Source organism: Mandrillus leucophaeus, unplaced genomic scaffold (assembly GCF_000951045.1).
Source record: "Mandrillus leucophaeus isolate KB7577 unplaced genomic scaffold, Mleu.le_1.0 Scaffold119, whole genome shotgun sequence".
NCBI classification, from domain to species: Eukaryota; Metazoa; Chordata; class Mammalia; order Primates; family Cercopithecidae; genus Mandrillus; species Mandrillus leucophaeus.
The window spans coordinates 1,535,475-1,549,088 of NW_012100209.1; the positions used below are offsets into that span (position 1 = coordinate 1,535,475).

The window sequence follows — 13,614 nt, forward strand, 5'->3', positions numbered from 1 at the left end:
TTTTTGGAAACAATACAAATTGTTAAATTGATTAAGCTTGTCACCCATTTACTGAAGTATTATACAGCTCTAAAGAACAATCAATTACTCTTTATTAAAATGTGGGAAGATATACAGGTTTTATTTATTTAAAAAAAAACAAGGATCAGAGCATTGCACATAATATTCTATTTCTTGAGTAAAAAGCCAGTGGGGGGTAGTATTTATGTTTATATTTGCTTGTGTGAACATAAAGAAACTTCAGATGGACATATAAGAAATTAAGAAGAGTGGTTTCTACGGGGTAGGGGCTGGAAAGACCCAGAAAGTGGCAGACAAGGGTTAAAGGTAGCTTCAGTGTACACCATTTTACAGTTACTGCTTTTTCAGTCAGAATGTAATTTCTACTTAAAATATAAAAGAATTCAAATGATTTTTAAGAATGTGGATGCTTTAAAGGGATATTAGTCAGAGTTTAAAGTTATGAATCAGATTGCTTAATCCAGATGTCAAGTGAGGTCAATCTAGATTAAGAGGGATTGAGTTGTGATTTGTGGAACAGGTGAATGAAGAAAGAACAGGATACATTTTGGAGCATAACACATCCTGAGGCATCAGATGTTAAGAGGATTACACTGATGACAAGATTTAAAATGTGAACTGTGGCATGGGTTACTGACAGCAAGTAGGCATTCAGGAGCCGGGGAGGGTTGCAAAGGAGAGGAGAAGGAGAACAAGGATAAACTCCGTCTGCTCTGCAGTTCTGCCTGGGTCCTTTGTAGCTTTACTTCACTAAGAATCAGACCTTGTCAGGCCTTCAGAGTCAGAAAGAGGACTTGGTTAGCATTTGTGGAAACTGATTGAAAAGCATGACACCAGGCAACGTGTGTTACCACCGTGCTCTGCCACCACCCGCACTGGAACTGGAGTGAAACAAAGATGGAAGAAAGTTCCCAGGGATTTCTGCCTAACATCAGAACTCCTTCCCTGGCATGAAGTCACAGCCATAAAATGGAGGTTATAATACTTAATTTTTTATCTGAGGTGAAGAAATAAGAGAAATAAGGGACCTTTTAGAAAGTCTCACAAAAATAACAGTTCTGAATTATGAACCGGTATGGAAACAAAATGACAGTTGAGGAGAAGATGCAATGTGAAACAAGGATGAACCTTTCTGGAAGACAGATGGTCATGGGATCATTCCAAACTTGCTTTCTGTATGTTTGAATTAGCAGAGGACTTGATCACTAAACTGTTTACGAACAAGGAGAATACTGATCTCAGGAAGATAACATATCGCAAGATGTTTCTACAGTGCAAAAACTAAAAACGACCTTTAGGCTTAGAACTGCTTTAACTAGACCATACTTTTGTAAGGAGAAAGATGTGACTAAGAGTAGTGTGGTCACTTGTAGGCACCTTTTTCCCCCCTCACAATAAACAACAATTGCACATCATTTACCTAAAATATTAATCATCGCAGGCATGTGTGAGCTTCTGTCATGCAGTCACTCAGTACCACATCCCAGAGAACTGCAGTGACATCTCTGGTAGAAATTTAAACTATTTACCTGAAAGGAAAGAAAAGTACTCCTTTGTCTGGCTCATTTTCCTAACTATATATTACTTTATGAATCAGAAAATTTCAGAAAACACTATACTGAGAAATAGAAAATAGCTAAAATGTGAATTTCATGAGTCCTGTTCCTTTCTCATTTGAATACTGCGCTCAGAAAACGTGATGAATTGTGTGGATATTTGCAGTCACTTAAAGGAGGGCTTGTCAGATCTGCACTATTGACATTGTGGCCTGAATAGTTCTTTGTTGTGGGGCTGTGCTGGGCATTGTAGGATCTTCAACAGCATCCCTAGCTTCTACTCACTAGAGGCCAGTAGCACCCTCCAGTTGTGGCAACCAAAAATGCCTCCATACATTGCCAAATGTCCCCTGGGGGACAAAAGTGCTCCCTTTGGGAACCACCGACCTAGAGGATAGCTCATTTTCTGTCTAACTCCTCTGCGTTGATGGGGTAACATACCTCAGTCTCATTCAACAGAAATGAAACCCAACAAAGGAAGTAAATGCAATGGTTATCATTAAGCAAAGCCACGTATCAATGAGGTGGATGCATTGCCTCTCCCTTCCCCCGACAAAACCCCAGCTGACCAAGGCATTTTCTCACAGAATGAAGACTTCCTACTTTCCCAGGCCTCCCACATGAAAGAAAAAAACAAGACAAAGAAAATTCATGATATACCACATATGAGTACCAGATACAGAATCATTCCTCCTTACGAAACTTTCCCCAGAAGCTAAAACATTCTCTGCCTTGGAGTAAACCATACTGAATAGCAAAGGAGAAAAGAACTCACTGTTTCCAGAAGAGGTTTTGAGGAATTTCGTCAGGTCAACATGTGGTGGTCTGTTGGGTTTTGGTGGAGGTGGACCCAAGGTAAACAATGGAGGCAATGGCTTCTGCTTTGGGGTGGCTGAATTCTTGTCTCCCTTTTCCTTTTCCTGACTTTGGCTCCATGGCCCCTCGACTCTCAGCTTAGAAGGGGCCTTAGGGAACCTGGAAGGAGGAGCCCCTGAGGCCGAGTCTTCCTGATTCGGTTTGCCCTGGAAGGTCTTCTTAGCAGCGTCTATCTTCCTATCTTCCTTTTTTTCTTCACCATTTTTGGAGAGGCCTGGGCCTCCCCTGCTCGCAACAGGTTTCAAAATCACTCCAGGAAAGGGTGAACTTGAAATCTCCCCTGCATGGTCTTTATTTTCTGGGTCTTCCCTTGCTGGTTTTAAAGGGCCGCTTTTGGACCTGACTCCCGGGGGAGCTGGGGACCCCTTTGATGGAGACACATTCTTCACGGGGCTTTCGTCTTCGTGGGAGTTCTCAGTACTTAGGGGTGGCTTCTGGCCAAAGGCGGGTTTGGGGAAGAGGGGCTTGGATTCAAGATCTTGTGATGCTGACATAAATTTCCCTTTAACACCAGCCAATTTGGGGAATGCTTGCTTCTGTTCATTTTCCGGGGTTGGAGGAGTAGGCCCAGATTTCGGGCCTAGTGGCTTTAAGTTATGGTCTTGGTTTACACTGTGAAGAGATGGCTTGTTTCCAGGAGGCCAGGGAAACGCAGGTTTGGAGTCTTCTTTGGGCAAGTTGATGGGCTTGGGGCCTACAGGTTTCGGAAATCCCACTTTTGCCTCGGGGTCTCTGGTGGTCAAGTTGGCTGGTGCTCCGAATCTTTGGCCCGCTCCAGTGGGCTTTAGAAACGGGGGCTTGGGTTCCTTGTCAGGCTTTTCCTCAGAAGAAGGTTTGACTGCCACAGGTGGCTTTGGGGACCCAAACTTAGGTACACTGCTGGGTCCTGCAGGAGGGCTGGCATTTCCTTGGTTGTTGAATAAGTTCTTTCTTGCTTGTATTCCTGAAGATGAGTTTGGCCCTGTGACTCTGAAGGGTCGGCTATTGACTGAGACATCCTCTGTCGGGTTGCCCCCTGTGTTAAATTTCGCCATGAGGGACTTTACATCTGCCTTTGCATCCTACAAACATAGGGAACAAAAACTAGCTGAGAGACAAAAGTCTTACTTGCACAGTTTAAAATACTATACCTTAAAGAGCTTCCTGGTTTGAGGCCTGCAGTGTTGCTGATTGGTTAGCAAGATATTGTAACATTTCTCTTCCTCTCTGGCAAAATAAATTGCGAGAGTTTCTTGAAAGGGGAAGGCTATGGTTGTGCATATACTTTTTCTTTTGGTTATCTCAGACTGACTTGCTTATTTTTGCTTAAGAAACAAATCCTTTTTTTATTCTCACTGTTCCTCTAGATATCTTGTTGGATTTACTCTAACTTGGTATTATTTATTTTTAAAGTTTCACTTGAAAAAATATGGAAGTGACTAAAAAAGGATTTCTTCCATATTTCATAATTGAGACTCTTAAGTAGAAACTACCTTTAAAAAATGAAAGTAAGTAAGTTCTTCTGTAAATTATGGTCATGTTTAACATACATCTCTATGGTTTGCAAGAGTTTCTCTTTTTTTTTTTTTTTTTGCTTCTATCTATCTCCCTGTTTGCTAACAGGGAGATGTGGTGGGAAAACCTTGCTCATTTTTATAAGTAAGTAATGAAATGACTTCTTCTACTTATTTGTAATTATTTAGCACTAATGATTCACCTGTATCCATACTAGCAGGTGAGTGTACTCACTTTCAGAATTGTTCTGTTTAGAGGTCATGCTCTGGAGGCGCAAGGGGGAAGATAAGGAAGAGGTAATAGGGACGGGCTGTCAGTCTTATTTCCAGACCTTTCTTTCCACAGTCATCCCTTTTTCTGAGAGGTTCTTTTGCTGGGTCTCCCCTGCTTGTCTAGAATTAAGGTATTACATAGCAAAGATAATAGGTATTCACTTTTCTCTGTGAATGTAATCCCATTTTACCTGGGAAAATTAATGGTGTGTTTGCTCTTTGTCTTGAAAGCAAAGAGTTTAAATTTTTAGTTCTTTTAGAAATATTTGAAAATTGGAGACTTTAAAAAATTCATGGAAGTTAACCAATGTGGCCATAACAATTTCCCTTTTCATGCTTTAAAATTCACCCATGACATGTTTTCCTACTTATCCCTCACCTTTCATTGCCCCGTACCCAGCCACATTTTATCTTTCAAGGTGCAAAACCAGATCCTTCTGGTTGGGAAGGTTACTCCCACCTCCTGACTCATGCACACTTCAGGTGCTTCTACAAGCCCCTATGTTATTTCCTGTTAGAGTGATGAGAACTATCATTTAGTAGGGGGTAAATACATGTGCTTAGTTCTATATCGTCCCATCTTATTCTTACAGTAGTTCTAAAAGAATGACGTTATTTAACCCCATTTCACAAGAAAGGAAAATGAGGCTGGAACTGCAGGAGGATGGCATGGCAAAAGCATGAGAACTGGGCTTAAATCCTAGCCAGAATTGTCATGTGCTTTAAACACGGAATTTGTAAAATGCCTGTCTGGTATACAATATGAGTTCGATATATGGAAATTATTATTAAAACTGTTAAGTAGTGTACTCAAGGTTTTGAATATGCTACCTAACAGTTCCAGGAACTGTGAGCACAGGTAAGCAAACTCAGTTGTATCTGGGTCTCCAAAGTCCAGAAACTGCCTCATTTCTTTTTGTATCCAGGCATCACCTAGCCCAGGGCCTGGCTCCCTCAGGATTCTAATATATGCTTGGGGAATGAAGGCAGGCACTCAGATGAACACTGTGCATAGTGATTTTACAAGAAATGGTGCCCTCAGCAAGAGTTTCTCTCCATACCAAACTGTAGGGCATGTGTGTTTGCAGGGTGGAAGGCTAGGGTTTTAAGCAGGAGCAGAAAAGCTAACAAGAGCAGCAATTTCCAGCTTGAATTTTGTACCTTTAATTTATCTCCCTTATCTGAGTTGTTGGAAACTGCTTGTTTTCTACCTTTCCTCCCTTTGCCACTTTCCTACCACCCCTGACTTCCTCAAATCCTCAAATAATTCCCAAAGGCAAGAGGTAGGAAGACAGCAGAACAAGGGAGAATTTGGGCGCTGGGGGAGGGAGTAGGAGAGAATGGGTTCTTCCCTGAACCCTCAGGGAGATCAGAGTTGCAGAGGACCCCAAACGTCAGTACAAAGGGCATAATTATGGCAGTACCAAGAACAAAAATTTGCCCCCTAATGAAGGAAGTCTGTCTCTGTGGAAGATGTCTTTTATTCTAGACATAATTCCATATCATATAATGTATATTCCAGATTCATAACAGGAGGCTGCATAGCTGAGTGACTAAGAGCACAGACTTAGGAACCAGGTGGCCTGGGTTTGAATCTTACTGGCTATTTAACCTTGGACAAAAGACATCAAAATTCTTTGGGCTTAGTTTTCTCACCTCCCTAATGGGAATAATAATGTGCACTTATAGGACTGTTAGGAAAAGTAAACAATTTCCTATATGTAAAGCACTTTAAAGAGTACCTGGCACACTGGAGGATTTCTGATTTTTATAAATCAAGTGAAATGTTAGACATTCTCTAGTACTTTCTCTTTCTGCATCAATGAGGAAATGGAAAGCAAGAGTTTTAAGTGGTATCCTACTTACGTGGCTACTTTATGCCTTGGATTTCATGGGGGGAAAACCCATGAAATACCCTGACCCATTATCAAACTCAATGTGGTAGATTTAGATTGGAACGTAAGTCTTTCAGCTGCCAACCCAGACCCAGGAGGCTGTGCAATGTCAAAGTTAATAGCACAGGCTCTAAAGTTATGACTTGAGTTCAAACCTTGACTTTGCCACTTTACTAACCACGTGATCTAGCATGGTACTTATCCTCTGTGAGGCTCAGTTTTCTACACCTTTAAAATGAGAATAATAACTACCTATAGCTCACAGGGTTTTTCTTTTAAAATAAGGATTAAATGGGTAAAGGCATGTAAAGTTCTTAGATAAGAACTGCCTGTAATATATATGTAATAATTACCTGCTATCTCTGTTTTTCTAATTCGCTAGTCACAAAACATTATTTTCTCTAGGTGACCAAATTCTGAAGTTGCAATCATTAATGTTATGTCCCAATTTTAAATTAAAATAGCTAGAACTAATGTACTCCTGAATAACATAATAGAGTTACAATATTTAAGTTTGGTTTACCTACACTGTGAGACTTGTCACTGGATGTTGAAAGACAGGGAAAGAAAGAGCAACAAATTCCTATGCAGGACATCTTAGAGTCCCTTAGTCACTAATATGTCTGGCAAATTAGTAGCCTGCACTCTGCAACTATCTAATCACTAATATTGGCTTCTTAGCTTTAGAGATTGTTTAATCACGATCACTGTTAATAAGTTTAGTAGATAAAGTGTTCAACACCCAGACTCATCCTTAATCGTAACAATAATAGGTAGGTTTTTTCTTTAATCATAATGATAGAAAAAGCAAAAATGATTTTTAAAATGGATATTCTCTCATTCTGATTTCATTGTGGATTGAATATCTATTCAATTCTCTAGTACTTTTATTTTTACTTAAAAAAGGGTAGGGGTAATATATTGTTGTGTGTGATAGAGTGAAAAGTAAGCCTTCTACAACTCCTTAAGTTAGTTCCCCAGTTAGGCTGATGCCCTCATTTACCAGTACAGTATGAGTTCATACCTGTTGTTCTAGAATAATGACTAGCAGTGTTACTTTTTAGTCTCAAGCTGATCTTCCTTAAATAATAAACTACATGATGATCTTCCCTGGTTCTCTCTAGAGGCAATCACTGTCACCAGTTTCCCATGTATGCTGCTAACCGACGCATATGCAAACATAAACACACACATATTCACACACTTACATCCTTCCTTCTCCCACTTTTCACACAGATGGAAACATCTACTCTGCACCTTGTCTTTTTCTAGGACTGATATTCAGTAGATATATATACACCAGTACAGGTGGATGTATGATCAGCAACCATTTCTGATTGTTTGTACCTATGCCAATTCCAGTTGTTAAATAGTTTCAATATTAGCTCTACTTTTTTCCCTTGCCAGTTGGACCATATCGGTGCATGTTATTTGCAGAATCTTTTTAACTTAATGATATCAAGATTGGGCTTCTACTTATTAATCAGAGGAGGTATTTCACAATCTGGAAGACATCACAGTTTATGATGTTTTAGTAAAACAAAAATTTCATTTGCAATTTCTTTTCAAAGCCATTTGAAGCAATTTGTTATTATTTCTACCTGCTATGTATCCATATAATGCTTAGTCCAGATGACTCACCAATATAGCTCACAAACACAGATTTAATAGTAGAAAATCTCTTCATAGAAATTAATTTCCTTTAGCCCCCATATATTTTGCCCTTCCTCACTATCTTCAATGGTATAAACTTTTACATTTGCCACAGACCTTGGGAAAATGTCTGTTAACAAAAATGCTTTTGTTACATCCTCCAGATTTCCAGTTAAAAAGCCCAGTTTTCAGAAAATCTTTTTCAGTTTTAGCAATCTACATAAAAGTAATGAACCTAGTAAACAGTTAAAGGCTGAGACCGCACGAAGGACAGACCTCCCATCTTTTCTGTTCCTAGAAAGAAAATTTCCCTTTTGTAGTCAGTTCACCTACATAGTTACATGTGGAAAACTAAAAATATTTTATCTCTATTATTGGGAACAGGATTTTGTTTTGTTTTAGTTATATTGTTATATTACTCATGGTTTTAAATATTTCTTGGATATTGTGCTAATCTAGTGGTTCTTAACCTGTGCTAGTGGGAATCCCCCCCCCCCAACTCCTGCTGGGGGATGTTTTTCAATGTCTAGAAGCATTTTTGACTAAAATGACCAGCCAGGGAAGGGGTTGGATAGAGGCCAGGGATGCTGCACATCTGTCCTATAGGAGAGTCTCCCACAAGAAAGAATTATCAGTTCAAAACGTGGATAGTGCCAAAGTTGAGAAACCCTGAGCTAATTCTATTGCTCTTGAACTACTGAAATTAACTTACCAGGAAGTCAGATTTTAATTTTTTTTTTCCATAGACTACACTTTAACACCTACAAATAACTGTATAGAAACTAAATGAGCCACTACTAGCAATGGTTTTTAAAGTTGCCCACCTTGGAAAGTCTCATCTTTAGAATATTCTTTAAAATACAAAAGAAATGAAACTTCCATAAATCATGGGTAACTAATGAATTTAAAATGACTTCAAAGTCAGATTTTACCTCCTTAAGATATGTTTGTGTCACTTTTGCAATTAAAGCAAGAGGAGAATTAATCTCTGCTGTGGCTACTGTTACTCTTCCCTGTATAAAGCCCATAAAAAAGGAATAAAATGACTTCATTTGATTGTATGTAATGCTTCTAATCATGAGGGAGGCAGTGAATGAATAAAAGAGTTTACCCAAATTGGTTTTTCAAGAAATCTTTGATAAATTTTTACCATATGTGGAGTTTCTTTATTGTTATATTGAGATAAAGTCGTTTGTTACCCATGACTTATTCGGTTTCAACTGCTGGTTCTTCTTATGGAACAAAATTTGTTCCTACCACTGCCATCCTTACCCATAATAGGACCCCAGTACAGTGATATCAGAGGGCAACAAGAGGCTGTGAGGGGGCTCATGAGTACAGGAGAAAAGGTTCCAGGAAGCCAGCCCTCGTCCTGCCTAAGGCTTTGGAGGTTGTAGCCAGGGCAGATGAAGATGGTGCTCTGGTTGGAGACCCAGCTTCTGTGGGGCTGATGCCTTTTGTTACTCAAACTTAGGACCTGCTCTGCCAAGGTCTGACCAGGAGATGTAACAAAAAGATTGAATGTGTAACAAAAAGGTGTAACAAAAAGAGACAGAATGTTCTCCCCTAAGCTGGAGAAACTTACCATCCTTGAGGCAGGAAGCACACTGGCAAAAATTTGTAATAGATTCAAGCAATTCAAACTTTTATAGAGCAATAGGATTCTGCATTACTGGTTTGCATTGCCTAGATTAAAGAAAATAATACATATGTCCCCCATGACCAAGCCCTCCATCCCTTCTTATCACACACAACACACACACAATGCACACGCGTGCACACACAGAGTCTTTGTACCCAGGAAACCTGGAAAAGGGAATGGTTTTAATCTGAAAATAAACTTTCATAAAACTCTTTACTACTATAAATTACATAAAAAAAAACTACCCCAACTTAAGAGTTAATGGTTGCTGGCTGAAAATACAGTACTCCTGACAAGACCCTTCACAGGCATGGTGGATAACAAGTTCCACTACAGATAATAGAACTGCAGGGATCTTTTCTATCCCCATTAACACTGTTTAAATATGTTTTTTCTTTTTTTGAGACGGAGCCTTCCTCTATCATCCAGGCTGAAATGTAGTAGCGCGATGTTGGCTCACAGCAACCTCTGCCTCCTGGGTTCAAGCGATTCTCGGGCCTCAGCCTCAGCAGCTGGTACTACAGGCATGCACCACCACGCCCACTAATTTTTGTATTTTTAGTAGAGACGGGGTATCACCATGTTGACCAGGCTGGTTTTGAACTCCTGACCTCAGGTGATCCAGCTGCCTCAGCCTCCCAAAGTGCTGGGATTACAGGCACAAGCTACCGTACCCGGCCTATTTAGATTCTTAATGAATTATAATTTACATATGTGCTGTTTCCCCAAGGAGATGTAAAAGCAGGAACCTTGTTTTATTTTTCCTGCTCAACAGCAGTTCCCTCCCTGGCAAACAAACACACACATCCCTGATCCTGGCACATCTCTTTCCATAATATGCATTGAACATACTGGCTGATGGACTGAGTTTACTTAAATTTCACCTTGCTTGGTCATACAGATGGGAGTGGAGGAGATGATTTTCTTAGCTCCTTTGTTGACCTGTAGTTGTGATTTAAGCACTTGCTAATAGAATATCTATTTCATTACAAATGAGCTGTGGTGGATTCCAGTGGGCTGAGCCTCTGAGGCTGGAGAGAGCACCAGGCCCCTCTTCAACAGGATGTGGGAACTTGACTCTCGCCGCAAATTAAGTTCTTGGGGCAGGAGCCCTCTGCTGCAGGCTCTGGGCGAGGGCATGGGTAGGAGGAGCTGGTGGCAGAAGCACCGGTGGTAGCATTGATTGTGACAACCCCTGTATGTTTTTCTGTAACTTGTGAAGGTGGAGATGGAACTGCCACAACCCCAGCAGTCAGCGATGCCCTGTCTTGCATTGTGAGGTGTCGTGTGGAAAGAAACACCTGACTTAAATGGGGACTTTCTGGGTGGTGTGTGTGCCCCGCCAGGTCCCCTCAGACCTTGGCAGAAAACCTCCGCAGATGTCTGTATGCATCATCTCCTGGTCTGGTGTTATTCCAAGTACTGACGATCCGGACCCCTCTCCTGTTTCTACTGTGTTCTCTCTTCCAGAGTGAATTAGAGCAGAAGCAGCAAGATAGCCTAGCAGGTAGTAAAGTTTTGATGGTGATGGTCCACCTCCCAAATGCTGGTGCCTTGTATACTCTATAAGACATGTACATCAGTTGGATTTTTGTGTACCCCCTGTTTTTAGAATCAGGAGTTTGACAATCATCATCGATCTACAAATTTGAACCTTGAACATTCTCTTCCTGGTTATCCTACAAAATAGCTCCTGTACAAATAGTTTTGACTTTGCCATGGCCTCTGAGGGCTTAAACATAAATGGATAAGGAAGTTAAATACGACTTTCTAGTCAGGCATAATAGTGCATGTCTGTGGTCCTAGCTATTCAGGAGGCTGAGTGGGAAGACCGCTTGAGCTCAAGGGCTTGAGTTCAGCCTGAGCAACATGGCAAGACCCTGTCTCTAATACAAATAATACATATGAATATATATGACTTTCTAGGTGTTTCTGAGGTTTGTATTGCTATATGTTTTTGAGTTCTTGATGTGGATAGAATGGCAATAGGATGTAGAGAATACATAGTTGAGATGTAGATAGTATAGAACAACAAATGGTCCTAAAACCACTTATTTTTCTTATTCTATTTTATAATTTTTATAGCAAATTTAACTTATATTTGTTTAGGATAATTCACTCAGCCTGCATGAGCTGAAAATACCAAATTAGAAAATAATTTTTCAGGAATTTATATTTTGACTAACGAACTTAGAGATAATTGAAAAATGTTTTCATAGATATCTTATTAGTGGCTTATTTGATTCTTAGGCTAACAGTTAATGTACACTCCATAATACAATATAAGTTCTTTCATTTTTTTCTGTTCCTCCAACCTCAAAGAGAGACCTAAATTTCAACTACTATTTCTTATGGTTGTTCTATTTTCATATATACCCCAATAAAAACTTTGTTTTGCTAAGGACATTTGAAGTCTGAAATAAAAATCCTTGTTGTCTGGGAAAGATACTTTTGACAAGGGAAAAATAGAAATGTTATGCTTCCTTTTTTTCCTCAACCGTCGTGTCACTCCCAACAAATGCAAAAACACAGACACACACAGACACACACTCCTGGGCGGTCAATTTCTTTTCTACACTCAACATGATGTTAGAAACTGAAAGCTTATTGTCTACATGGAGTGAAGTGGGGGTGGAGGAATGAGGCTATCTGTGGGGTTTTCTAGAGACTTCCTTCCCAGAATGTGAAAAGATCTGTGTGAAAACTGCTAAGAAGAGGCAGAACTCAACGAGTTAACCAAGACAGGTGGCAGCAGCTGGGCACAGTGGGTGGCTGAAGCCTGTAATCCCAGCATTCGGGGAGGCTCAGGCAGGAGGATTGCTTGAGGCCAGGAGTTTGAAGCTAGCCTGGGCAACAAAACAAGACCTCATTTCTCAAAAAGAATATGCAATATTAGCCAGGCACAGTGGTGAGTAACTGTAGTCCTAGCTACTCTGGAGGCTGGGATGGGAGGACTGCTTGAGCCCAGGAGGTCAGTGCTGCAGTGAGCCATGAATGCACCACTGTACTCTAACCTGGGTGACAGAGCATGACTTTGTCTCAAAAAAAAAAAAAAGGAGGTGGCAGCTTTCAGTCAATGAGAGATCCAGAGTTTGATCTGAGGAAAGTAAAAGCTATACATTAGAAATGGAAGGGCACGGAAGATTCCAAAAAGAGAAAGAGATTATATTTTGAAACCTCACTCTATGGAATATGACAATGCGGGGTATCCTTCCTCCCCCAACCCTCCCCCTTGTTCCCATTCCATTTTGTCTCCTTTTGAGCTTTGAAGAAAATGCATTCAGTGTTTAGTAATCGGGATTAAATAATATGAGCACTTCACACCTCTTAGCTCACTGTTTCTGATAACTGCGCAGTAACAAGACTCTGCCATGAGATGAGCATCTTTTCTCACCTTTGTTATCATGGTGCTCTTCACTTTGGGTTGCACTTTTTCTCATTAAAATTGTGATGTTTTCAATTTCAAGTTTTCCATGGTGTTCATCCTGCTTTTAGGACCCAGCCACTCTCCTTTTCCAGGCACGCTTCTCTTTCCAAAGCATTTCATGGCTTCAGCTGCTCTGGGCTCTCACTTGTCCATTCATTCATGGATTCATTCATTTTCTTCTGTGTTTTCTAGAGACTCCTTGCTTATGTGCTAAATCTATTGTGTGGCACCTTGCCACAATCTAGATTAACATCTATGCTTTACTAAAAACACTTTTCTTGGTGAACAAATCACCTTTACACGCCCCCTGCCAAAAAAAAAAACCCACCTCTATATATACTCATATAATTATCAAAAAATTCTTGAGTTTAGTAGTTTATACCCATTCCTAATTTCATTATTAAACTAATAATCACATTTTAAAAGAAAATTTCACATATAATACCTCATTTGATCCTCCCAAAGCCCAGTTAGTTCTTAGTGTTATTAATATACAACCCAACCATAAACTGAATCACTTAAGCTTTAGCAGGTGGTAGGATGAGAACCAAACCCAGGTTCTGATTCCAAATTCTGTGCTCACCCTATATGCCATAGGAAGCATGGCCTTCATTGTCTTTCTCATGTAGTTACTAGTTTAAGTTCTCAGCTCACACACAAAACTTTTTGGCAGTTTCTTATTCTAATCCAAAATGTTTTCCACCTAACTCTAGCAATTGACCTCCTGCCCAAGAATCCCTCGTCATTGCAAGGGATGTGATAACATTTGTCCTACTTA

At 40.1% G+C, this 13,614-nt stretch overlaps 1 protein-coding gene across 4 annotated transcripts in view; it reads right to left on the reverse strand.

Moving 5' to 3' along the window:
• The window catches only part of FYB (FYN binding protein), a 179,829-nt gene that overhangs the window by 102,314 nt on the left and 63,901 nt on the right, over positions 1–13,614 (reverse strand). For 3 of the 4 annotated variants that reach the window (XM_011966185.1, XM_011966203.1, XM_011966194.1), the window contains exon 2: positions 2,353–3,514. In XM_011966185.1, the coding sequence (XP_011821575.1) occupies positions 2,353–3,514 (1,162 nt within the window). Of the gene's footprint in view, positions 1–2,352; positions 3,515–12,803; positions 13,144–13,614 lie in introns of all 4 variants that reach the window. The other variant, XM_011966175.1, reaches the window with a different exon arrangement.